At 54.9% G+C, this 25793-nt stretch overlaps 1 protein-coding gene across 2 annotated transcripts in view; it reads left to right on the top strand.

The window, feature by feature from the left end:
• The first annotated feature begins 5450 nt into the window (after nt 1–5450).
• MYO15B (myosin XVB) overlaps nt 5451–25793 on the top strand; it is a 43454-nt gene continuing 23111 nt past the window's right edge. Inside the window, exons 1-19 of one of the 2 annotated variants that reach the window (XM_058428817.1) lie at nt 5451–7609; nt 7992–8055; nt 8272–8381; nt 8537–8611; nt 8966–9077; nt 9342–9445; nt 9603–9666; nt 9793–9906; nt 10048–10209; nt 11420–11533; nt 11690–11748; nt 11829–11961; nt 13479–13574; nt 13787–13918; nt 23079–23204; nt 24184–24261; nt 24497–24612; nt 24699–24744; nt 24855–24979. In XM_058428817.1, coding sequence (XP_058284800.1) covers nt 5451–7609; nt 7992–8055; nt 8272–8381; nt 8537–8611; nt 8966–9077; nt 9342–9445; nt 9603–9666; nt 9793–9906; nt 10048–10209; nt 11420–11533; nt 11690–11748; nt 11829–11961; nt 13479–13574; nt 13787–13918; nt 23079–23204; nt 24184–24261; nt 24497–24612; nt 24699–24744; nt 24855–24979 — 3989 coding nt within the window. The remainder of the gene's footprint in view (nt 7610–7991; nt 8056–8271; nt 8382–8536; nt 8612–8965; nt 9078–9341; nt 9446–9602; nt 9667–9792; nt 9907–10047; nt 10210–11419; nt 11534–11689; nt 11749–11828; nt 11962–13478; nt 13575–13786; nt 13919–23078; nt 23205–24183; nt 24262–24496; nt 24613–24698; nt 24745–24854; nt 24980–25793) is intronic. The other variant, XM_032178759.2, reaches the window with a different exon arrangement.

Here is a 25793-nt window from a genome sequence, read left to right as displayed (position 1 = left end):
AGCCAGATTGCCTGAGCTGGCATCCCAGCACTGACACTCCCTATGACACTCCCTAGCTGTGTGCCTCCATGGTATCATCCCTAGAATGAACATGCTGGTAACACCTTCCTCTTACAGTGCTCTCAGGATTAAATAAATTCACAGAAAAGTGCTTAGATCCTGGCTAACACAGTGAAACCCCATCTCTACTAAAAATACAAGAAATTAGCCGGGTGTAGTGGCGGGCGCCTGTAGTCCCAGCTACTAGGTAGGCTGAGGCGGGAGAATGGCGTGAACCCGAGAGGCGCAGCTTGCAGTGAGCCGAGATCGCGCCACTGCACTCCAGCCTGTGCGACAGAGCGAGACTCCATCTCAGGAAAAAAAAAAAAAAAAAAAGAAAAGTGCTTACAACATGCCTGGAGCATAAGAAGTCCTGAGGTGCTAGCTGTCTGCTCCTATTATCATCATTGTTTGTCCAGGGCAAAACAGTGAGCTCTTTGGCCGGGTGTGGGGGCTCATACCTGTAATCCCAGCACTTTGGGAGGCTGAGACGGGCGGATCGTGAGGTCAGGAGAGCGAGACCATCCTGGCTAACATGGTGAAACCCCGTCTCTACTAAAAATATAAAAAATTATCTGGGCATGGTGGCATGCACTTGTAGTCCCAGCTACTTGGGAGTAGCTGAGTGACAGAATGAGACTCCGTCTAAAAAAAAAAAAAAAAAAAAACAGCTCTTTCTCTCTCTATTTATCTTAATTTTTTTTGTTTTTTTGTGGTTTTGGTTTTGGTTTTTGAGACAGGGTCTTGCTCTGTTGCCCAGGCTGGAGTGCAGTAGCACAATCACTGCTCTCTGCAGCCTCCATCTCCCAGACTCAAGCGATACTCCACCTCAGCCTCCCAAGTAGTTGGTACTACAGGCGTGTGCCACCATGCTCAGCTAATACTTTTTTTTTTTTTTGAGACAGAGTCTCATTCTGTCACTCAGGCTGGAGTGCAGTGGCACAATCTCTGCTCACTGCAACCTCTGCCTCCCAGGTTTAAGCGATTCTTCTGCCTCAGCCTCCTGACTAGCTGAGATTAGAGGCATGTGCCACCACGCCCGGCTAATTTTTGTATTTTTAGTAGAGACGGGGTTTCACCATGTTGGCCAGGCAAGTCTCAAACTCCTGACCTCAAGTGTTCTGCCCACCTCAGTCTCCCAAGTGCTGGGATTACAGACATGAGCCACTGTGCCTGGCCTCTGGCTAATTTTTGAAATTTTTTTGTAGAGACGGGGTCTTGCTGTGTTGCTCTGGATGGTCTGGAACTCTGGGATGAAGCAATCCTCAGCCTCTCAAAGTGCTGAGATTACATTTATGAGCCACCATGCCCAGCCCACTGTGCTATAAGATACAAACCAGGCTGGGCGCGGTAGCTCATGCCTGTAGTCCCAGCACTTTGGGAGGTCGAGGTGGGTGGATCACGAGGTCAGGAGTTTGAGACCGGCCTGACCTATATGGTGAAACCCTGTTTCTACTAAAAATGCAAAAATTAGCCGGGCGTGGTGGTGTGCACCTGTAGTCCCAGCTGCTTGGGAGGCTGAGGCAGGATAATCACTTGAACCCAGGAGGTGGAGGTTGCAGTGAGCCGAGATCGCACCACTGCACTCCAGCCTGGGCGACAGAGCAAGACTCCGTCTCAAAAAAAAAAAAAAAAAAAAAGATACAAACCAACAGTGCACAAGTCATAGGAGAACGACTCAGCAAATCCCCACAAACTGAACAAACAGCATCACCCATATCTCAGAGCTTCCCTTGTGTCCCCTTTGAGTCACTACTGACCCTGGAGGGACTACTCTGCAGATCACTTTGCCTGTTTTTGTACTTTATATAAATAGAATGCAGTGGATGCTCTTTCATGCCTGGCTTCCTTCACTCACCATTATGCCTGCAAGATTATCTATGCTGTTGCTGACAGCTGTAGACAGTTCTCAATGTTATGTACTAATCCACCGGGTGAATACCTCACCCACGTTCTGCTTCTTGCAGGAGAAACGAGTGCTCAGAATATGATCATCCTTTGCCCGAGTACAGCTTGCAGACATCTACAGGCTGAGGTTACCTGTGAGCTCGTAGTCCTTCGAACAGCTGCCTCCCCCTCCAGAAGGCTGCCTCCTTGAGGATAAAGGCCGAATCACTGTCAACTTGTTGCTCAAACCGGGCCTCTGGGCTGTGAACAGCCCTCTCGGGCAACGTGGGCGCTGACAACAGCTGCAGCCATGTCTGAGGCTGGTTCTAGGAGGTGTGCAGAGAGATGGGCATAAGGCAGGCGTGGGCTGACGAGGGCATTCCGAAGGAAAGTGCTGCAGTCTGGAATGTCACCTCCCCTGCTCTGTACTGGGTGCTGCTCCTGGTGAGGAAAGGCCACAGCGAGCTGATCAGTGGGGGCATGGGAGTCCCTGTGGGGCAGGTCACAGGCCCCACCTGGATGACCCATCTGACTCCATCGCGGATCCTCTGAGCCTGCCCCTGCACAGCTGCCTTGCCCCAGGGCCCTCAAGTAGCCTCACAAATCCTGCCCCGGTTTAACAGTCTAATCATCAAGAAACAGTCCTGACCGGGTGACGTGGCTCACACCTGTAATCCCACCAGTTTGGGAGGCCAAGGCCGGCGGATCACTTGAGGCCAGGCGTTCAAGACCAGCCTGGGCAACGTGGTGAAACCCCATCTGTACTAAACATAAAAAACTAGCAGGGCATGGTGGTGCACGCCTGTAATCCCAGCTACAGGCTGAGGTGGGAGGATCGCTTGAATCCAGGAGGCAGAGGTTGCAGTGAGCCGAGATCGCACCACTGCACTCCAGCCTGGGCAACAGAGCGAGACTCTGTCTCAAAAAAGAAACAGACCTTCTCACACCCAATAGAGAGATGGGGAAGGATAAGACAGTGGTCTCAGAAAAGGAAGTTAAGCGGCTCTAAGAGTGGGAGAGCTGCTTATTTTCACAGATAAATGAACTTAAAGAGGCACTGAGTTTATTTTTATTTTTAAAAGTTATTTTTGATACATATTAGATGTACTTATTTTGGGGGTACATGTGATAATTTGACATATTCATATAATCAAATCAGGGCAATTGGGGTATCTGTCACCTTATTTTTCTAATACTAGGAACATTTGAATCATTCTCTGTTGGGGTAATCAGACCCAACACCATGTCATGGAGGTGATGAAGTCCGGCAGAGTCAAAGGAATGAGAAAAAGACAGTTTGAGAAAGTGGGACCAGGGGACCATCGCGAGTGTGGAGGCTGCGAAGGCCCCTGAGTGATGGCAGCTCAGGCTATTTATTGGTGCTCAAAGAAACAGGCGGTGAGGGTGTGGGGGTTGGTTGAAAGGAAATAGTGTATCAAGTGAACGAGAAACATATGGCTGCTTAGAGAATGGGAGTGCTAGAAGCAAGGAGCCAGCAAGTCTAGGGGACCTGCAAGCCCTGCCTCAGCTTCTCTCCCAAAACTCAGCTTCTCTCCCAACAATTCTCTTCTAGCTATTTGAAAGAAATGTACAATCAATTAATGTTATCTATAGTCATCCTACTGATCTATTGAACACTAGATCTTATTTCTTCAAAGTGGCACTGAAATTTTGTCATGTTTCAGAGTGTTGGAAAAGAATGGTGGTCTCCCCTGTTATTGGTGGGAATATAAATCGGCACAACCTTTGTGGAGAAAAATTTGGAAATCTCAAAATTACAAATGCACGTGCCCTATGGTGCAGCAATTCTACTTACAGTTGATTCTATGCAGATGCTGGTGAAATTCTATTCCAATATTGGCTGTAACTTAAGCAAAAGATGAGATGAAGGAAGGATCCGCCTTTTTTTTTTTTTAAAGAGTGAATCTTGCTCTGTCACCTAGGCTGGAGTAGGGTGGAACAATCTCAGCTCACTGCAATCTCCACCTCCTGGGTTCAAGCGATTCTCTTGCCTCGGCCTCCCGAGTAGCTGGGGTTACAGGCGTACGCCACCACACCTAGGTAATTTTTGTATTTTTAGTAGAGATGGGGTTTCACCATGTTGGCCAGGCTGGTCTAGAACTCCTGAACTCAGATGGTCCGCCCACCTTGGCCTCCCAAAATGCTGGGATTACAGGCATGAGCCACCTCACTTGGCCAGGATCCACTTTGGATATAAAAACCTATCAATAAGGAATTGGTTCAACCACGGTGTATTTATTTGCACGGAAGAGAGGGAGGAGAGAAGGGAGGAAGGCAGGCTGGCTTTTTATGGTATTATTATGAAATCACCAGGTTACACTGTTAAGTGAAAAAGGCAAGGTGGAGACCCCGAGCTACATAAGCTGCCACTTGTGCTAAACGGGAAAAATATATTTGCTTTTCTCTGCATGGAAAGTTTTTGTTGTTGTTTGTTTTTGAGACAAACAAAACGCTCTGTCGCCCAGGCTGGAGTGCAGTGGTGTGATCTCAGCTCACTGCAAGCTCTGCCTCCTGGGTTCATGCCATTCTCCTGCCTCAGCCTCCCGAGTAGCTAGGACTACAGGCGCCCCTCATCACGCCTGGCTAATTTTTTGTATTTTTTTTAGTAGAGACGGGGGTTTCACCGTGTTAGCCAGGATGGTCTCGATCTCCTGATCTCGTGATCCACCCTCCTCGGCCTCCCAGAGTGCTGGGATTACAGCCGTGAGCCACCGCGCCCGGCCAGCCTGGAAAGTTTTGCGAGGAAATACAGAAATGGGTAACCTCAGGGGAACACTGAGCACGTACACTGAGGGTCAGGAATGGGAGACTTTTATCTGGTAATGTTTGGATGTTTGAATGATGTGAATGTATTACCTGTTTTAAAAATAGATATTTAAAAAACACACACATTGGGGCAATCAGGAATGTATGGGCTGTGGTTCTGTTCCACAACTCCAAGGAGGTAGGTAGACAGGCATGTTTTACACCAGCTCAAAATGTACATTTATGTTTTATGCACTTTTCGGTAAATTCTATTTATTCCACAACTGAAAAGAACAAAAACTCTAGCGACTCATGGAGTGCTGCCGTGTGCCAGGGTAGCCCTGATCCCAGTCCCTCGGAACCCTCAGAAGGAAGAAGTCCAGACAGATTCTCTGGGCCCTTCCTTGCTGGGAAGCACTGAGGTGGGAGTGGAGCATGGGCCTCCTCAGTCTGGCGCGGTGCCAGGCTGGCCTGGCTGGCATCGCCTCCCGGCGGCACGGTTGCCCTGTCCGCAGCTGCAGCGTCTCCTGTTTCCTGGGCGCCTCTACTCCATTGTTGGCCGAGGGGGTCAGGACCCGCCGCCTTCTGCATTATTGATGGTCCTGTAAGGCGGGCACCTCGGGGAGTAGAAGGAGCCTATAGCCCCTGCGAGAGCAGAGCTGGGAGGTGCACTGCACAGAGGGTCACCGAGGGCGGCCAGATCCCGGGGGAGAGGAGAGGACCTGGGCGTCGGGAAGCCTGTCTCCTCTGGGCCAGCCATGGGCAAGAACCAGCGCAAAGCGCCCCAGCGCCTGATGAGGCCCGGGAGGCCGGCCTCAGGGGAGCAGGAGTCGGGGTCGGCCAGCGCGGACCGCGCGCCCAGCCGGGAACGCCGATCCGACCGCGGTCAGGCGGACAAGGCGAGACCGGCGGCCGAGCCTGCCACCGCCGGGGGCCAGGGGACCGCTGGTGGCCGCAGGAAGCCCACTGCAGAGGAGAACGGCGGCTGCAGACGCCCAGGGGCTGGGCTGTCCCCGGAGGCCCAGGAGAGGCAAAGCAGCGCGCAGCGTCAGGGACGCGGGCCCAGGGGCGGCCGCGCGGGGCGCCTGGAGGAGGGAAGCCTCTCCCGCAGAGAAGGGGTGGGCGGCCGCCGTAGGAGGAAGCGGAAAGATCAGGGGTCCTCGGCTCCGCGGGGCCGCCGGACGCCCAGGAGCCTCAATGGGGACACGTCGGGTGGGGACGGAGGCAGCTCCTGTCCGGACAGCGACACCCGCGAGGCCCAGGAGAGCGGCAGCCAGCGCGGCAGAGCCCGGGAGCTGCGGCCCACGCCGGAGCCTACGGACATGGGCTCGGAAGGGACAAAAACCGGGCCGGAGTCAGCGCTGGAGCCAGGCAGCGACGGCCCGGACAGCGACTGGCCCCGCGCAGATCCCCGGGGCCGGGAAGGGTCGTCGGGGACGGGACCCCTGGGAGCCAGCGAGCATTCCGGGGGGGACTCCGACTCGAGTCCGCTGGGGACCGGACCTGGACGGGGCTCCCGGACAGCTATGGCCTCCAGGACCTTCCAGGGCAGCTCGCGGGCTCCTCGGGACACTGGGCCGGCCCAGGACCCGAGCGACAATCGGGCGCAGCGGGGCGCCGAGCCAGAAACAACGCAGGCCTCGACGGCCCGGGCTCCGCGCCACCAGGTCGTAAAGGCGGCGGGGCGGGTGCCAGCGGCGGCGGGCGAGGGCGAAGCGGGAGCCGCAGCAGGAGCTGGGCCGGAGGACCCAGCCCCGCTGGCGGCCCTCCTGGTGGTCGGCAGGCTCCTCGCGAGGCCCCCGCCAGGCGCCGCTTCCCAGGCCGTGGGCCCCCGCCGCGCTGGCCTCAAGGAGCGGCTCCTGAGTGTAGCGCGAGCCCTGGGCCTCCTGCGCTGGCTGCGGCGGCGGCTGCGGCAGCGGCGGCGGCCGCCAGAGGGCGAGGGACAGGGGACTGGGCCACGGGCGAGCGAGGGGTGGGGCCGCGGGAAAGCGGACGAGGGGTGGGGTCATGGGAGAGGAAGCGAGGGGCGGGGCCACGGGAAAGCGGACGAAGGGCGGGGCCACGAGCGAGGGGACGAGGGGCGGGGCCGCGGGAAAGCAGACGGAGGGCAGGACCGCGGGAGAGCGGACGAGGGGCGGGGTCACGAGAGAGGTGACGAGGGCCAGGACCACGAGAGAGCGGACGAGGGGCGGGGCCGCGAGCCCGGGCTGCGGCACCGTCTAGCGTTGCGCCTGGCTGGCTTAGCAGGGCTGGGGGGTATGCCGAGGGCTCCCCCTGGCGGCCGCTCCCCGCAGGTCCCGACAAGCCCAGTCCCCGACGACCCTTTCGATCTGGAGGACGAGACTCCAGATCCCAAGTTCGCGGTCCTGTTCCCCAGGATCCACAGGGCAGGGCCGGCGTCGAGCAGCCGCAGCTCTGAAGAAGCGTCCGCAGATGCCCCCACGGGGGAAGGCCGAGGTTGGCCTCGTGCAGGGTCGGGGGGGCACAGTGAGGGGTGCAGGGCCAGTGGGGAAGGGGTGTCCGGTCTTCGTCCCGGCTCCCTCCTTGCCCCGACTGCACCCGACGGGCCCTCGCTCGACGAGAGCGGCTCCAGCAGTGAGGCGGAGTTGGAGACCCTGAACGACGAGCCCCGGGTGCACTGGGCGCAGGGCTCCGGCCCCCGCGAGGGTCCTAGGCTTGGCGCCGCCGTGCTGCTACCCCGACTCGCCCTGGAGACCCGCCTGCAGCAGGAGGGAGACCTGGGCCTCCGCGGGTCCCTGAGGGAGCTGTGGGAACCCGAGGATGAGGACGAGGCGGTGCTGGAGAGGGACCTGGAGCTGAGCCTTGGGCCAGGCCTGGAGGTGCCACTCTTCCCCGGTGCCAAGGGCAGGAGCCTCGGAGACGGCCTGGAAGACATGGAGGACCTGGCCCGGTTGCGGTGAGCGGGCGCGGTGCCAAAGCTGCCATCCCCGGCTCACAGCTCCTCATACCCACCCTGCCCTCATCCTTATGAATTACGTGTAGGCCCTTACTGAATCCTTAGAAGGATGGGCTTGAACCCTCCTGGCAGGAAGGGGCAGATAAGGGGTGACAGGTGCTACGTCCCCAGGAGTGCCTTTCTAATTAGTACAAAGCTTCCTTCTGGGTCAACGCCAGCCCTACTTGTAGCCTCCCCATTACTTGACAGCTCAGCCCCCATTTTATGGATCAGGCTCTGGGAGGTTGAATGACTTGCCAGTGTCCCTGCAGTGGGTGGCAGAACTAACCCACAACCTCCTGCAGCCACAACTTGTCATGCCTCTACCCTGTTGTCCCCACAGGCTTGTGTGTGACAGCTCTGTGCTGCTGTGCCTCAAGAAGAGATTTCACCTGGGTCGCATCTATGTATGGGGAGCCACGGGGAGGGACAGTGGGCCGGGATCCCCTTTCCTCTGGGACAGAGGGCTCCCTGGCACCCCTGGAGGTTCTCCTTCCTCTTCTTCCCCAGGCTGGGCGGTGAATCTTCTCTGGAGCCATGCAGAGCGGGACTGGGGGGCTGGGCTCTGTTTGCATTCCCCCTGCTCCCTCCACACTCTGATGAGAGCTTGTTTTCCTCCCCAGACCTTTGGGGGGCCCCTCTTGCTCGTTTTGAACCCCCACCGGCCCTTGCCTCTTTTTTCACCTGAGGTCCAGGCAAGCTACTACCCCAGGAAGGCCCTCAGCACCACTCCGTATGTGACTCTGCCCCACTGACCCTCTGCTCACCTCCCAGGCAGCCCAGTCCCTGCATGTCCCCTTGACTGAGGTCCCGGGGCCTGTGAGCACCTCTGCTACACCTCGGAGGGTCCCAGATCCCCATGTCTGGCAACCTTCTCATCTCCCTCAGACACATCTTTACCATCGTGGCATCAGCCTATGACCTGGCTCAGAATACTGGGCAGGACCCATGCATCCTCCTGCGGTGAGTGGTGGCCTTCCCGCGTGGCTGAACCCATGGGCCACACTGAGGGTTGATGGGGCGGGACCTGAGGTCTTCACTGGAAGCCACTGGTATGCTCCACTGCTGGGCTACAGTTCTGGACTCCTCAGGGCCGAGCTCCCGGCTGAAATCATCGCATGAGCCCCTGGAATGTGGCATCTTGGGGGCTTTTTCTTTTCTGTCAGGTCTCTCCATGCCCTGGGACTATCTTTCCACATTTATGGGGGTCTCTCCAGGCTAGCTGTCACTTCTGGGTGGCACATCCCACTTCCTGGGTTCACTGGGGTGGTCCTATGTGCCCCTCCCTGGAGACCCTACCAACCAACACATCCTTAGCTCCTCCCACTGCAGTGGGCACAGCGGCTCAGGGAAGACGGAAGCCGCCAAAAAGATCATGCAGTTCCTAAGCATCCTGGAGCAGGATCAGACGGGGAACCGAAAGTGTCAGGTGAGGGCCAGGCTGGAGGCACCTCATGGGCTGAGCTGGCCGTCTGTCTCCCTCCAGGGGACAGCTGACCATGTCCAAGGGACCATCTTTCTCCTTTCAGCCAGGAGAGGGGTGGTCTCCAGGCCTCTGGCGTCTCCTGGGGTCAGCTGCAGGCCCTGCCCTTTCTGATGGGACTGACGCCTCCCTGGACCTGCCCCCAGCTGGGATGCCTGCTGGTGGGGACTACTGCTGCCCTGGGATGCTTGAGCACCCCTCCCTGTACAGGTGGAGGATGTGCTGCCCATACTCAGCAGCTTTGGCCATGCCAAGACCATCCTCAACGCCAATGCCAGCCGCTTCGGCCAGATCTTCTGCCTCTACCTACAGCAGTGAGTGGCAGGGTTACAGGGGGCACCTATAATCACTTACCCTTGCTAGGTCCTTGGGCTGCTTCCCTGGGGTCCAGACCCTGGTAGGGCTTCTTCTGCACGGGGCCCCTGGGTGGTCTACATCCTGGGCACTCACACCCATCTTCTGTGCCCACAGAGGGGTCATCGTGGGAGCCTCTGTGTCTCATTATCTACTTGAGACCTCCAGGGTGGTGTTTCAGGTGAGGGCAGCCCTTCTATCCACCTCTCCCTGGTTCCCAGAGTAGGAAGGGCAGAGGGTGCCACTGTCGGGGTGTGGCCTCCAAGCCCCTAGGGCACTGAGCCCCTAAGCCAGTCCTGCCCCCAAGGCCCAGGCTGAGCGGAGCTTCCATGTTTTTTACGAGCTGCTGGCAGGGCTGGACTCCATAGAGCGGGAACGGCTCTCCCTTCAGGGACCGGAGACTTACTACTTCCTCAACCAGGTAGGGGGAGCCCTTGTGGTGCCGCGGGGAGAAGGCCTGCCCAGAGGAGGGTCCTCGGCCCAGAGGTCTGAGAAGTAGCTGGAGTAGAGGGAGGCTATGGGGTGGCAGGCCCCGCCCCCTCACCCCTGCTGTGCTCTGCAGGGCCAGGCCTGCAGGCTCCAAGGCAAGGAGGATGCCCAGGACTTTGAGGGGCTGGTGAAGGCACTGCAGGGACTCGGCTTGTACCCGGAGGAGTTGAATGCCATCTGGGCTGTGCTGGCCGCCGTCCTGCAGCTGGGCAACATCTGCTTCTCCTCCTCAGAGGTGGGCTCCCCTGTGGGCAGGGGCCATCTGGGGTGCTGGGTCTGCAGAATCAGGGCAGTGGTAATGACGCCAAATGCTGGTGTGTAGGAGACTACAGAGCGCTGGGCTGCCCTGAAAAGCGGGTAGATCCCCACTGTGTAGATGAGAAAGCTGAGACATAGAGCTGCTCCACTCTCCCAACGTCTATGCCTCTAAGCTGCCACCCCTAAGAACATCTGGCATTAGATGAGCAGCTGTGGTCAGGCATGGTGGGTCACACCTGTGATCCCAGCACTTTGGGAGGCCGAGGTAGGAGGATCGTGTGAAGCCAGAAGTTTGAGACCAGCCTAGGCAACATACAGAAACCCCATCTCTATTAAAAAAAAAAAAAAAAAAAAAAAAGGCTAGCCATGGTGGCTCATGCCTGTAATCCTAGCACTTTGGGAGGCCTAGATGGGCGGATCACCTGAGGTCAGGAGTTCGAGACCAGCCTGACCAATATGGTGAAACCCCCACTCTATTAAAAATACAAAAGTAGTCGGGCGTGGTGGCACATGCTTATAATCCTAGCTACTTAGGAGGCTGAGGCAGGAGAATTGCTTGAACCTGGGAGGTGGAGGTTGCAGTGAGCCAAGATTATGCCATTGCACTCCAGCCTGAGCAACAAGAGCGAGACTCAGTCTCAGAAGAAAAAAAAAAAAGATTAGCTGGGCATGGTGGCATGCGCCTGTAATCCCAGCTACTGGGGAGGCCGAGGTGGTAGAATTACCTGATCCTGGGAGGTGGAGGCTGCAGTGAGCCTTGATCGTGCCACTGCACTCAAGCCTGGGTAACAGAGTGAGACCCTGTCTCAAAAAAAAAAAGAAAAAAAAAATCAAACAAGCAGCTGTTATGTACCCAGCACTGTGTAAATCACTTTGCATTTGTTTTCTAATTTAGTTTGCAAGACAACCCCTAGCAAGGATTACTGCTTCCCCTTTAGCAGTGAGGCCATGGGGTGCAGGAAGGAGGGAGCCTGGCCAGAACTGTCCGCCAGCGAAGAGGGAAAGTAGGACTCGAACCCAGGGCCCTGAGAACCATAGCCTCATTCCTAACGGCCCAGATCTCCTCATGTGACTTATCTCCCCTTTGGGTGACAGGGCCACTTGCCAGGCAAAGCCTGGCCTGCCCTGCCTGGGGAGTGTGTCCATTCCTGAAGCAGAGATCTCCCTGTCCTTCCCTCTCTGTGTAGCGGGAGTCCCAGGAGGTGGCTGCTGTGTCTAGCTGGGCCGAGATCCACACAGCAGCCCGGCTGCTGCGGGTACCACCAGAGTGCCTGGAGGGGGCTGTCACCAGGAGGGTCACGGTGAGCCCCAGGGTCCTGGGGAGAGGGGCCTGGCCTGGCTGACCCACAGAGTGTAACCCTGCCACTCACTGCTGTAGCACCTTACTCTGCGGTGCTGAGTGAGCACCGTGGGGGCTGCGGGCCTCACACACCCGCTGTGCCTCCTCTGCCCTCCAGGAGACGCCCTATGGCCAGGTCTCGAGATGCCTGCCCGTGGAAAGCGCCATTGATGCCAGGTGGCCCTAGAGACGGGTGAGAGTCAGAGCAGGGCCCGAGGCATGGCTCTACGTGGCTCACCCACCCACCATGCCTACAGGGACACCCTGGCCAAGGCCCTGTATTCTCGCCTCTTCCACCGGCTTCTGAGGAGGACCAATGCACGGCTGGCACCACCAGGGGAGGGAGGCAGCATTGGCACCGTCACTGTCGTGGATGCCTACGGCTTTGAGGTCACCCCTTGGGGTGGGGCCCAGGAAAGGGGGCGCCCATATAATTCTGATGGATTTCTGGGATCCCCACAGCTCCAGCTCTCCCTGGGGGCGCTCGTGAGGTGCTTGCCTGCCTGGCAGGGCGCCTTCTGCATCTGCTGGGCTGAGCCTGCTGGGGTGGGGTGCAGGGATGGAGAGGCAAAGGAGTGGGGCTGCCTCTGGGGATTTAGAATCTCTTGAGGACTAGGGCTGGCTTCGCGCCTTGGAGTTCTCGCTTCCACTCACCTCCAGAAGACGATGCCCCCCGCCCCACACCCACGTTCATCCAGGCATGGTCTCTGCTCCCTTCTCTGGTCCTGGGCTGGGCAGCCTGGGCCAGGAGCGCTCCTGGCTTCTTTGGGATGGCTGGAGCCCACCACAAGCCCCAGCCCTGGCCTGTGCTGTCCTCCTGCTGGGAGGAGTTGCTTAATGCAGCAGAGCAGAGGCTCTGAGTGGTCCTGCCACTCACTAGCTGTGTGGCCTTGGGCAAGTGGATGAACCTTTCTGAGGTCCAGCATTCCCGTCTGTAAAGTAGAAATCCCAGCAGGACCTACCTTGTGAGTTTCAGAGGCTTAATGGAGATAGTCCATGAGAGAGCTGTGTGCTCCGAAGCAGCCGTCCTGTCCCACTCTGGCCAGTCCTGCCTTCGGCATGGCCTGTCCTCCGTGGCCTTGTAGAGACACAGGAGTCTCAAAGGCAGTGGAAGACAGAGGCCCCAGGGTGGGCCCGCCTGCAGCCCCACTTCCCCCACGCCAGGAGGAAAGGGAAGAGGGAGAGTCCCCCAGTCTCTCTGAGCTGGCAGAGGCTCTGCACCCCTTTACAGAGGATCCCGCCGCCTCAGGACAGCCAGGAGGGGGCTGGCGGGAGAGGAGGTGGCCACTGCCCTCAGTCCCTGGACGGGCACTATTCACGGCCCCCTGTTCTGTCCCACACTCCAGTGTGTCCTTGTGACCATGCCCTCCCTGAGGCTGGTGGTGATGGTGGCCTGTGTGTGCAGCCGAGCTCCTGTGTGTGTGTTTCAAGGGTGCACAAAGCTGCATGAAGCTTCCTAGGAGAGGGCTGAGGGAGCACAGAGGAAGGCACCTGTAATCCCTATAGGAGGAAGGCTGGAAGGCTTCCTGGAGGCAGCAGCCTGGAGCCCTGTGCATGAGGATGCGGGACTCTGATAGCCAGCCTGCTATCAGAGTTAGTAGGGAAAGGCGCTTTCCAAGCCACAGGATGGCCGTGACAAGAGGCCCAAAGGCTGGCAGGAGTGCTGCAGCAGAGGGCAGGGGTGTGGGCAGCTAGAGGGACCTGTGGCTGGGCAGGGCTGAGGTAGCCCTGTGCTGTGCCGGAGCCTTTGGACTTGACCCTGTTGGCTACACAGCATCAGCCCTGGGTATCCTCATCCCTGCGCCCTGGCCAGAATGAAGGAAGCCTCTGGGGTGGGGGGAGGGCACGGGCCTGTGTGCTGGCCCCTGCCAGCCCCATGCACCCACCTCACTGCCGCATGCCCCCAGGCCCTGCGGGTGAATGGCCTGGAGCAACTGTGCAACAACCTCGCCAGCGAGCGCCTGCAGCTCTTCTCCAGCCAGATGCTGCTGGCCCAGGAGGAGGTAAGAGGATTGGGTGTGGACGTGGCAGGGGCCGCTGAGGCATTGCCCGGGCAGAGGCCATCCTCGGTGAAGGAAAGTTGGGAACTGAGAGCTCTGCCTGGAAGGCCCCTTTTCATGAGGTGTGTCGGTCTTCTGAGCCTCAATGTACTATTCTATAAGATGGGAGGGTTATCCCTGCTCTCGCAAAATGGCCAAATGCCGGCTGTTCCCAGGAGGAGTGTCGGCGGGAGTTGCTGTCCTGGGTGCCTGTCCCTCAGCCTCTGAGGGAGTCCTGCCTGGACCTCCTGGTAGACCAGCCCCACAGCCTCCTGAGTATCCTGGACGCCCAGACATGGCTGTCCCAGGTGAGGGCCAGGGTGGTGACACCCCACCCAGTGTCGGAAAGGAGTGGAGGCCCTGGGTGTCCAGGCTGTAGCTGGCAGAGCCTCCCAGAGGGGACAAGGTTATGGGATCCAGAGACCCTGCCCACAGTTCCTCAGCACAGCCTGGGACAGCAGCAGCGAAGGGGAGGAACCCTGGGCTCCCGCAGAGCTGGGTTCACATCTTGTCTTGGGGTGATCTTGAGCATGACATCTGGCCTCTGAGGTTCCTCACGTACCTGCCACAGAAGGGGGACAGTAGTGCCCGATGGGCAAGATGGCGGGGACTGCACGGGGCTCATGAAGGGCTTCTGCAGGTCCCTCACAATTGTGGCCAGGTGGCCACAGGCCTCTGACCGGTCGGGGACAAACCCCAGGGCACCATGTCCCCCATTCCACAAATGCTTCCTGACTGCCTCCTGCCTGCTCGGACTTAAATAGCAGCCTTGTCCCTGTTTCCCGTTTCAGCGCTCATCCACATGCAGTCACAGCGTCCATTCATTCACTGACTCCTTCCCACACCAGACTGGGCTCCACAAGGGCAGGTGCCTGTGTGAAGGGTTTGAGCTCTATCTGCAGCACGTGTTAAGGAAGTAATGAATGAATAACTGTGCCAGGAACTGTGCTAAGGATAAAAGGTGAACAAAACTAGACCCAGTCTCTCCCCTCTTACAGCCCGCAGTGCAGCAGGAGAGAAATGTTCATTAAAAAAAACAGGCCTTGGCCAAGCTCGGTGGCTCACGCCTGTAATCCCAGAACTTTGGGAGGCCAATGTGCATGGATCCCTTGAGCCCAGGAGCTCGAGACCAACATGACAAAACCCCGTGTCTGACCGGGCGTGGTGGCTCACGCTTGTAATCCCAGCACTTTGGGAGGCCGAGGCGGGTGGATCACGAGGTCAGGAGATCGAGACTACGGTGAAACCCCGTTTCTACTAAACAAAAAAAAAAAAAATTAGCCTGGTGTGGTGGTGCGAGCCTATAGTTAGAGCTACTTGGGAGGCTGAGGTGGATGGATTGCTTGAGCCCAGGAAGTCAAGGTTGCAGTGAGCCATGATCATGCCACTGCACTCCAGCCTGGGTGACAGAGTGAGAACTTGTATCAAAAAAATTAATTAATTATAAAAAAACAAACCAAAAACGCAGAGCCAAATACAAAATCACCCCTGTGCGGCTCCGTGGGTGGGTATGTGGGGCAGGGAGAGTTGTGGGGGGTCATGAGCCTCTAGGAGCTGAGGCTGGAACGTGGAGCAGGAGTTTCTGTGGAAGCTCAATATGATGTGATTCTGAATATGGGGCGACCCTCCCCCATTTTCCCAATTAGTGGTTGAAAATGAAAGGTGAGCCAGGCGCGGGAGGCTGAGGCAGGAGAATCGCTTGAACCCGGGAGGCGGAGGTTGCAGTGAGCCGAGATTGCGCCACTACCCTCCAGCCTGGGGACAGAGCAAGACTCCATCTCAAAAAAAAAAGAAAAAAGAAAAAAAAATGGGCCGGGCGTGGTGGCTCACGCCTGTAATCCCAGCACTTTGGGAGGCCGAGGCGGGCAGATCACGAGGTCAGGAGATCGAGAGCACGGTGAAACGTGGTCTCTACTAAAAATACAAAAAATTAGCCGGGTGTGGTAGTGGGCGCCTGTAGTCCCAGCTACTGGGGAGGCTGAGGCAGGAGAATGGCATGAGCCTGGGCGACAGAGCGAGACTCCGTCTCAAAAAGAAAATAAGAAAATGAAAGGTGAAAAATAATGGTAAAATCGCCAAATGTTATTGTAATAATTTATTGGTCACTGTCATATTAATGTAATACACGTCTTCATGTACAATATATATTGATATATAACAAGTCACATTAATATATAATTTTCATGTGCGTCCGTGTGAAGAGACCACCAAACAGGCTTTGTGTGAGCGACATGGCTGTTTATTTCACCTGGGTGCAGGTGGGCTGAGTCCGAAAAGAGAGTCAGCAAAGGGTGGTGGATTATCATTAGTTCTTATAGGTTTGGGATAGGCGGTGGAGTTAGGAGCAATGTTTTGCGGGCAGGGGTGGATCTCACAAAGTACATTCTCAAGGGTGGGGAGAATTACAAAGAACCTTCTTAAGGGTGGGGGAGATTACAAAGTACATTGATCAGTTAGGGTCGGGGAGAAACAAATCACAATGGTGGAATGTCATCAGTTAAGGCTATTTTTACTTTTTTTGTGGATCTTCAGTTACTTCAGGCCATCTGGGTGTATACGTGCAAGTCACAGGGGATGCAATGGCTTGGCTGGGGCTCAGAGGCCTGACATTCCTGCCTTCTTATATTAATAAGAAAAATAAAACCAAATAGTGTTGAAGTGTTGGGGCGGCGAAAATTTTTGGGGGGTGGTATGGAGAGAGAACGGGCGATGTTTCTCAGGTCTGCTTCAAGCGGGATTAGGGGCAGCGTAGGAACCTAGAGTGGGAGAGATTAAGCTGAAGGGAGGTCTTGTGGTAAGGGGTGATATTGTGGGGATGTTAGAAGAAACATTTGTCATGTAGAATGATTGGTGATGGCCTGGATACGGTTTTGGATGAATTGAGAAACTAAATGGAATAAGAGAAGGAGAAAAACAGGTATTAAAGGTCTAAGAATTGGGAGGACCTAGGACATCTGATTAGAGAGTGCCTAAGGAGATTCAGCATAGTCCTGCCAACAAAGATTCTTTATTTACTTCAAGAGTTTAGAGTGGCAGTTTGGGGATAGCACGAGGAGATATCAGCTGTGATGGCTTGGAGAAACAGTGTAAACAAGAGCAGGGCATGTATGAGTAGTTGAGAACGGTGAATAGGAGTATGACTAGACAGAAGATAGTAGGGATGACAAGATTTTGGGGGCACAGTCTAAGTTGGTCTGGTGTCTGGAATGAGACTGGGACCTAATAAAAAGGAGCTCAAATGGGCTGTACCTTGTAGCATTCCGAGGACAGGCCTGAATTCTGAGAAGGGAAAGTGGTAAAAGTATTGTCCAGTCCTTTTTAAGTTGGTGGCTGAGCTTGGTGAGGTGTGTTTTTAAAAGACCTTTAGTCCGTTCTACTTTTCTTGAAGACGGAGGACTGTAAGGGATGTAAAGGTTTCACTGAATACTAAGAGCCTGAAAAACTGCTTGGCTGATTTGACTAATAAAGGCTGCTCTGTTATCAGACTGTATAGAGGCGGGAAGGCTAAACTGAGGAATTATGTCTGACAGAAGGGAAGAGATGACTGCGGCGGCCTTCTCAGACCCTGTAGACTCAGGGCATGTTGAGTGAAGCTAATTTGCCAGTCCTGGGTGGGGGCAAATCTTCAAGCTTAATGTATAGGGAAGGGAGGGGGCCTGAATAATCCCTGAGGAGTAGCAGAATAGCAGATGGAACACTGAGAAGTTATTTCCTTGAGGATAGATTTCCACGATGGAAAGGAAATGAGAGGTTCTAAGAGGTGGGCTAGTGGCTTGTACTATAGCATAGCCTGCCTTTGCTGGTGTGTGGCGATTAGGCCTAATGGAACTGCCATCAATAAATCAAGCGTGATCAGAGTGAGGAACAAGAAAGAAGGAAATATAGGGAAATGGGGTGACTGTCAGGTGGATCAGAGAGATGCAGTCATGGGGGTCAGGTGTGGTATCAGGAATAATGTGGGAGGCCGGATTGAGGTCGGGGCCAGGAACAATGGTAATTGTGGGACTTAACAAAGAGTGAGTACAGCTGAAGGAGCCGGGGAGCAGGATGTATATGCATCAGGTGTGAGGAAGAAAATAGATTTTGGAAGTTACGAGAAATGTAGGGAGTGAGTTGAGCGTAGTTTGTGATTTTTAGGGCCTCTAAAAGTATTAAAGCAGCGGCAGCCGCTGTATGCAGGCATGAGGGCTAGGCTAAAACAGTAAGGTCAAGTTGTTTGGACAGAAAGGCTACAGGGTGCGGTCCTGGCTCTTGTGTAAGAATTCTGACCGCACTAACCATGCCTAGGAAGGAAAGGAGTTGTCGTTTTGTAAGGGATTGAGGTTTGGGAGATTAATCGGACACGATCAGCAGGGAGAGCACGTGTGTTTTTATGAGAATTATGCCGAGATAGGTAACAGATGTGGATGAAATTTGGGCTTGACTGAAGTAATGGGGGCTGTCTGTGAAGCCTTGCGGCAGTACAGCCCAGGTGATTTGCTGAGCCTAATGGGTGTCAGGGTCAGTCTAAGTGAAAGCAAAGAGAGGCTGGGATGAAGGGTGCAAAGGAATAGTAAAGAAAGCATGTTTGAGATCCAGAATAGAATAATGGGTTGTAGAGGGAGGTACTGAGGATAGGAGAGTATATGGGTTTGGCACCATGGGGTGGATAGGCAAAACAATTTGGTTGATAAGATGCAGATTCTGAACTAACCTGTAAGTCTTGTCTGGTTTTAGGACAGGTAAAATGGGGGAATGGTAAGAAGAATTCATAGGCTTTAAAAGGCCATGCTGTAACAGGCTTTAATCCTTTTAAAGCGTGCTGTGGGATGGGATATTGGCATTGAGCGGGGTAAGGGTGATTAGGTTTTAGTGAGATGGTAAGGGGTGCATGATCCGTCGCCAAGGAGGGAGTAGAGGTATCTTATAGTTGTGGGTTAAGATATTCATGGGGAATACACCAGGAGGATGCAAAGGAGGCTTTGGACTAGGAAGAAGGGTGGCAATGAGATGCAGCTGTAATCCAGGAATAGTCAGGGAAGCAGATAATTTAGTTAAAGTATCTCGGCCTGATAAGGGAACTGGGCAGGTGGGGATAACTAAAAGGAGTGCTTAAAAGAGTATTGTCTAAGTTGGCAGTAGAGTTGGGGAGTTTTAAGAGGTTTAGAAGCCTGGCCGTCAATACCCACAACAGTTACGGAGGCAAGGGAAACAGGCCCTTGAAAAGAAGGTAATGTGGAGTGGGTAGCCTCCGTATTGATTAAGAAGGGGACGGACTTACCCTCCACTGTGAGAGTTACTTAAAGCTCAGCGTCCGTGATGGTCTACGGGGCTTCCGAGGCGATCAGGCAGCATCAGTCTTCAGCCGCTAAGCTGAGAAGATCTGGGAAGGAGTCAGAGAGCCTTGGGCCAGAGTTCCAGGGGCTCTGGGAGTGGCTGCCAGGTGAGTTGAACAGTCAGATTTTCAGTGGGGTTCCACACAGATGGGACGCAGCTTAGGAGGAATCCGAGGCTGCGGGTACTCCTGGGCCGGGTGGTCAGATTTCCGGCATGTGTAGCAAGCTCCTGGGGGAGGAGGTTCTGGAGGAACACCTGGCTGCCGCGGTTCAGGCGTTTGGAATTTCTTGTGTGCTGGAGATGTGGCTGGGGTTTGTCTCACAGTGGAGGCAAGGAATTACAATTTTCTATTATTGTACACCTTGAAGGTGAGGTTAATTAAGTCCTGTTATGGGGTTTGAGGGCCACATTCTAATTTTTGGAGTTTTATTTAATGTCGGGAGCAGATTGGGTAATAAGATGTATATTGAGAATAAGACGGCCTTTTGACCTTTTAGGGTCTACGGCTGTAAAGTGTCTCAGGGTTGCTGCCAAACGATCCATGAACTGGGCTGGGTTTTTATATTTGATGAAAAAGAGCCAAAACGCTATCTGATTTGGGATAAAGAAAAAGGAGCATTTACCTTGACTATGCCTTTAGCTCCAGCCACCTTTTTAAGAATAAATTGCTGGGCAGGTGGGGGCGGGCTAGTCACGGAATGAAACTGTAAGCCGGAGCAGGTGTGAGGAGAGGAGGTGATAGAAGGATTATAGGGCGGGGGAGCGGAGCCTGAGGAAGAATTGGGACCTAGCTCGGCCTGGCGAGGAGGGGAGAGGTCAGATGGGCATGTAGAAAAGGAAGATTAGAAAGACTCAGCGATGCTTGGGGTTGGGACTGAGAGGACAGGCAGGAGGGAAAGAAGGAAGATTTGGGATGAGTTGCACTGGGCACAGAGACTAGGAAGGGACTGATGTGTAAAAGAATGCCTGGACGTCAGGCACCTCAGACCGTTTGCCCATTTTACGACAAAGATTATTTAGATCTTGTAGGATGGAAAAATTGAAAGTGCCGTTTTCTGGCTATTTGGAACTACTGTCGAGTTTATATTGTGGTCAAGTGGCATTGCAGAAGAAAATAAGACACTTAGATTTTAGGTCAGGTGAGAGTTGAAGAGGTTTTAAGTTCTTAAGAACACAGGCTAAGGGAGGAGAAGGAGGAATGGAAGGTGGAAGCTTGCTCATGGTGAAGGAGCCAAGCCCAGAGAAAAGAGTAGAGACACAGCGAAGGGGTGGGGGGTTCTTGCCCTCCAGAAAAGCAGAGAAGGGGTTGGGGCACGGAAATAAGGGATTGGGGCACAGATAAGAGGTTGGGGTGCGGAAATAAGGGATTGGGGGTTCTTGCCCCCTAGAAAAGTGGGACTTGCCTCTAAGGGTGAAGGAGAAGGGGTTGAGGGCTACTTGCCCCTCCCCCAGAAAAGCAGAGAAGGGGTAGAGACAAGGAGAGAAGGGGTTGGGGTACTTGCCCCTTCCCCAGAAAAGCGGGACTTGCCGCTAAGGGTGAACGACCAAGGCAGGTGTTCCTGCGTGGTCTGACACCTTTGAAACGTGGGCGAATAGTCAGAGAGGCGTCCCTGCAATGATTAAACACCAAGGGAAGGCTGCCTTCCCAGTCTGTGACCAGTGCCGGAGTTTTGGGTCCACGGATAAAACGTGTCTCCTTTGTCTCTACCAGAAAAGGAAAGGAATTGAAATTAAGAGAAGGCAGAGATTGAAGTGTGGCGCCAAGATTGAAAGGAGAAAGAGGTTGAGGGATAGGGAGGTTGGAGCAGAGAGTAAAAAGAGGCCGCTTACCAGATTTGAAATTGGTGAGATGTTTCTTAGGCTGGTTGGTCTGAGGACCTGAGGTCGTAGGTGGATCTTTCTCACGGAGCAAAGAGCTGGAGGACGGGGGATTGATCTCCCAAGGGAGGTTCCCCCATCCGAGTCACGGCACCAAATTTCACGCGCGTCCATGTGAAGAGACCACCAAACAGGCTTTGTGTGAGAAACAAGGCTGTTTATTTCACCTGCGTGCAGGCGGGCTGAGTCCAAAAACACAGTCAGCAAAGGGTGGTGGATTATCATTAGTTCTTATAGGTTTTGGGATAGGCGGTGGAGTTAGGAGCAATATTTTGCAGGCAGGGGTGGACAATAATATATAATGTTCATTTATTAATACTTATACGTATGTAAAATCTTGTACTAGATAATTAAGAGCATGTTAATTTATAAACGATTGTTTCTCCCAGTTTACATTTCATAATGTTTTGTTAAAACTTGTCAGGAGTGTCTTTGAGGTCCCAAGATCACTTTTGGAATCCCCCAGCATGGTTTTCCAGGGCTCAGCAATATCACTTAGGTCTATATTATGTGACATGTACCATTTTCTGAGTCCGAGGTGGGTGCTGAGCCTGGAATTGTTACCCCAAACCCAAGTTCTCACTTACATAATATCAGGCAAGCTCCCCCATGCACTTGCTATTTTATGTTCATTAGCTCAGTAAAATAACGTCCAACCAAATCACTTTTTAGTTTTATTTTTATATTTTAAAAAATAGAGATGGGGTCTGCCTATGTTGCCCAGGCTGGTCTCAACCTCCTGGGCTCAAGCAGTCCTCCCACCTTTGCCTCTCAAAATGCTGGGATTACAGGCGTGAGCTACTGCACCTGTCCTTGAGTTACTGTGTGTGTTTGTGTATGTGTGTTTTAACTGACTCACTATCATTCCCAACTGAGTTACCTTTTTTTTTTTTTTTTTTGTGATGGAGTCTCGCTCTGTCGCCCAGGCTGGAGTGCAGTGACGCGATCTCAGCTCACTTCAAGCTCCGCCTCCCGGGTTCGTGCCATTCTCCTGCCTCAGCCTCCCAAGTAGCTGGGACCACAGGCACCCGCCACCACGCCTGGCTAATTTTTTGTATTTTTTAGTAAAGAAGGGGTTTCACCGTGTTGGCCAGGATGGTCTCGGTCTCCTGACCTCGTGATCCACCTGCTTCGGCCTCCCAAAGTGCTGGGATTACAGGCGTGAGCCACTGCGCCCGGCCTGAAAGTGATCTTTTGAAAGACTTGTTTAAACGCACATGTGATTGTGGGACTGTTCTCCCAGGAATGATTGCTAAATCTGTACTAAGGCGCTCCCATCCCCATTTCTTTTTTTTGTTTGTTTAAGTACTTATTTATTTTAGAAATGGGGTCTCACTCTGTCACCCAGGCTGGAGTACAGTGACACCATCATAGCTCACTGCAGCCTCAAGCTCCCGGTCTCAATCAGTCCTTCCACCCAGCTAATCTTACTTTTCTCTATCTTTTTTTGAGACGGAGTTTGGTTCTTGTTGCCCAGGTTGGAGTGCAATGGTGCAGTCTCGGCTCACTGCAACCTCCACCTCCCAGGTTCAAACGATTCTCCTGCCTCAGCCTCCCGAGTAGCTGGGATTACAGGCGTGAGTCAGCATGCCCAGCTAATTTTTTTTGTATTTTTAGTAGAGACAGGGTTTCACTGTGTTGGCCAGGCTGGTCTTGAACTCCTGACCTCAGGTGATCCACCTGCCTTGGCCTCCCAAAGCGCTGGGGTTACAGGCATGAGCCACCACCACACCCAGCCCCACCCAGCTAATTTTTAATTTTTTTTTTTTTTTTTTTCTCTGTCCCCCAGGTGGATGATGGCCGTCGTGAATGCAAGTCTGCCTCCTGGTTCATGCCTTTCCTGCCTCAGCCTCCGATACTTGAGCCACTGCGCCTGGCCTTTTTTTTTTTTTTGAGATGGAGTCTCGCACTGTCGCCCAGGCTGGAGTGCAATGATGCCATCTTGGCTCACTGCAACCTCCGCCTCCTGGGTTCAAGTGATTCTCCTGCCTCAGCCTCCTGAGTAGCTGAGATTACAGGCGCCTGCCACCACGCCCGGCTAATTATTTGTATTTTTAGTAGAGATGGGATTTCACTATGTTGGCCAGGCTGGTCTCGAACTCCTAGCCTCAAACGATCCGACCACCTCGGCCTCCTAAAGCGCTTGTTTTGGGGAACAAAACCAAACCTACCCTTATAGTCAGTGTAGGAAGTACTCGTGCTCACCGGGAGAGGGCGCCATCAGAAGGACAGCCTCTGCAGAGGCGTGAAGGGAGCGCATGGCTCCTCTCCTAGGCCACGGACCACACCTTCCTCCAGAAGAGCCACTATCACCATGGTGACCACCCCAGCTATGCCAAGCCCCGGCTGCCCCTGCCTGTGTTCACCGTGCGACATTATGCGGGGACTGTCACCTACCAGGTATCTGGCCTCAGGGACAGACCAGGGTGAATCAGCAAGGGCAGTGTCCCCTCCCAAGCTGAGTCACCAGACAGTGAAGAGGAGGGGGTGTGGGGAGGCCCCTTGCAAGGCTTGGACACCTGTCCCTACCTGAGCCATGGGCCCTGCTCAGTTCTGAGCAGGGTTTACTGAGTTCTAGGTGACAATTATGGGGTCAGGGAGTGGAAGCCTGGGGACCCTCCAGACAAGTGGGCAGAGCACAAGCATTTGACCTGATGACCTTGGCAGTTTACTTCGCCTTCTGAGCCTCCGTTTCCTCGCCTGTAAAATGGGCGTGGAAACCTAAGTTCTGGAGTTGCTGTGGGTGGAAACCTAAGCTCTGGAGTTGCTGTGGGTGGAAACCTAAGCTCTGGAGTTGCTGTGGGTGGAAACCTAAGCTCTGGCACATAGTAGGTGCTCACTGAATGGACTTCCCTTCCCCCTTCTGAGTTCTGTGCCTCCCAAGAAGCTGCACGAATGCCTACCCCAGGAGGAGAGGAACTGGGGGTGGGGGTGGGGGGGCTGGAATAAAGGGAAGGGCAGTAGGGAGAATCAGTTCTCCCTGGAGGAGAGAAGAAAAACTACAAACTACCCAGGAGTTGCCCCCCAAAAAATAAATACAAGGAGTTCAGGAAAGCTAGGAAAATGTAAATCCAAATAGATTGAACATGGAGAGACAGACAACATTCTTGTCTAGTCATCCTGTTGACCAGCATAGGTTAAAGCCCCGGTGGGGAGAGAGTGGTGTTGCTGGGGACTGGACCTTTCCATGGGGTGGAATGGAACGTCCAGTGGCAGACCCAAGGCTAGGTAAAGGACTGGAGACACCAAACACCAAGGCAGCCTTTCAGGTCACTTGGTGAGAGGGTAGATTCACCTCCTCCATATCCAGCCTCCCCTCCTTGGTTCCCGCTCTCCTCCCTTTCTCCGCTTCCCTCCCCACCTGCATGGTCTCTTGCAGGTTCACAAGTTTTTAAACAGAAACCGGGATCAGCTGGACCCTGCTGTGGTGGAGATGCTTGGCCAGAGCCAGCTCCAGGTGCCCATCTGCCCTTCCAGGCCCCCACCCGCTCCATACTCTGTCCCCCAGTTCTGTCCTTTTCCCCATGGGCGCTCTTGCCCAAGGGTTGGCCCTCAAGCCCCTGGCACCTTGGGCCATGGGCTGAGCTTGCCAGGGTCTGGATGCTGAGGGCTGGCCCATTCTGGCTCTCCCGGGCTGCAGGGTGGATGGGCACGCCCCAGCGGCCAGCTGGCTCAGCCCTTCACCCCCACAGCTGGTGAGCAGCCTGTTCCAGGAGGCAGAGCCCCAGTCCAGGGGAGGGCAAGGCAGACCCACGCTGGCCTCTCGCTTCCAGCAGGCCCTGGGGGACCTCATAGCGCAGCTGGGCAGGTGAGAACAGCGCCCGCCACACCAGACCCCAGGGAGTTGTATGGGGCGCTGGTCTGTGCCCAAGTGACCCCTCTTTCCCTCATCAGGAGCCATGTCTATTTCATCCAATGCCTCACCCCTAACCCTGGAAAGGTGAGCTCCCCAGCAACTGGCCTCAGGGCCCTCCCCCGCCCTGCACCTCCCTCCCCACAGCCCCAGGCTCCTTGACTCTAGCTGTCTTTGGCTCTGTCTTGTGGCCATAGCTTCCAGGCCTCTTTGACGTGGGACACGTGACAGAGCAACTGCACCAGGCAGCCATACTGGAGGCCGTGAGCACCCGCAGTGCCAACTTCCCCGTGCGTGTGCCCTTTGAGGCCTTCCTGACCAGGTGGGGCCCAGCACCTCGGGGCAGGACTGACAAGGCGGCCACTGGGAGTGACCGGCAGCCCCGGGGGTCCTTCCAATTGGAGATGGACTCACTCTGCGCAGGACTGGGCCTGGCACCCAACCCTTCCTCTCGTCCTCTCATCCTCTCTCTCTCTCTCTCTCTCTCGCTCTCTCTCGCTGTCTTCTACCATTCACCATCCCTCCACGCATTCGTCATTTCTTTTCCTCTCTGCAAATCTCTCCTGTGCTGATGCCTGGGCACCAGAGATGAGGTGGGCGCAGTACCTGCCCTGGGCAGGGCTCACGGTCTAGTGCCCACAGCAGCTGTCTGGGGAGTGCAGGCTGAAGCAGTGAGATGGGAGGGGGGACAGAGTGAGAAAAGAGTCTCTCAGAAGGGCAGGAGGGGTGGGTGGCACATGGCCCTGCCAGGAACCCCGGAGGCAGCTCTGTTCCCAGAGTTCAGCAACCTCAAAGAAAAGCTGGTGGCATTGTCCGTTTTGTTGTTTGCCCGTCTGGCCTTTGGCTAGTGACTGGATGGCCTCTTGGGAATCCTCTGAAGGGCTGGAGTTTCCCCCAAGGACAGGGACAGAGGGAGCAGGTGGAGTCACTTCTCGTTGATGTCCAGCTGAGCTGGGCTGGTGGCTGCCTCAGAAGGGAGGGGGCAGCTGCTAGGAGCAATAGCCTCACCCCAGGGCTCTGCAGACCTCCTTAGCCTGTGATGGCCTTGGCAATGGGGGTGGCCTGGTTGGGGGACTGAGCAAAAGGCAGGCAGTAGGGATGGGTGTGCCCAGCCTTGAGTCAGATCCTGAGAAGCT

The sequence above is a fragment of the Hylobates moloch genome, unplaced genomic scaffold, assembly GCF_009828535.3.
Source record: "Hylobates moloch isolate HMO894 unplaced genomic scaffold, HMol_V3 SCAFFOLD_15, whole genome shotgun sequence".
Classification (NCBI taxonomy): domain Eukaryota; kingdom Metazoa; phylum Chordata; class Mammalia; order Primates; family Hylobatidae; genus Hylobates; species Hylobates moloch.
Note: the sequence above shows the minus strand (reverse complement) of the source record. Positions and strands in the feature narration are given on the sequence as shown.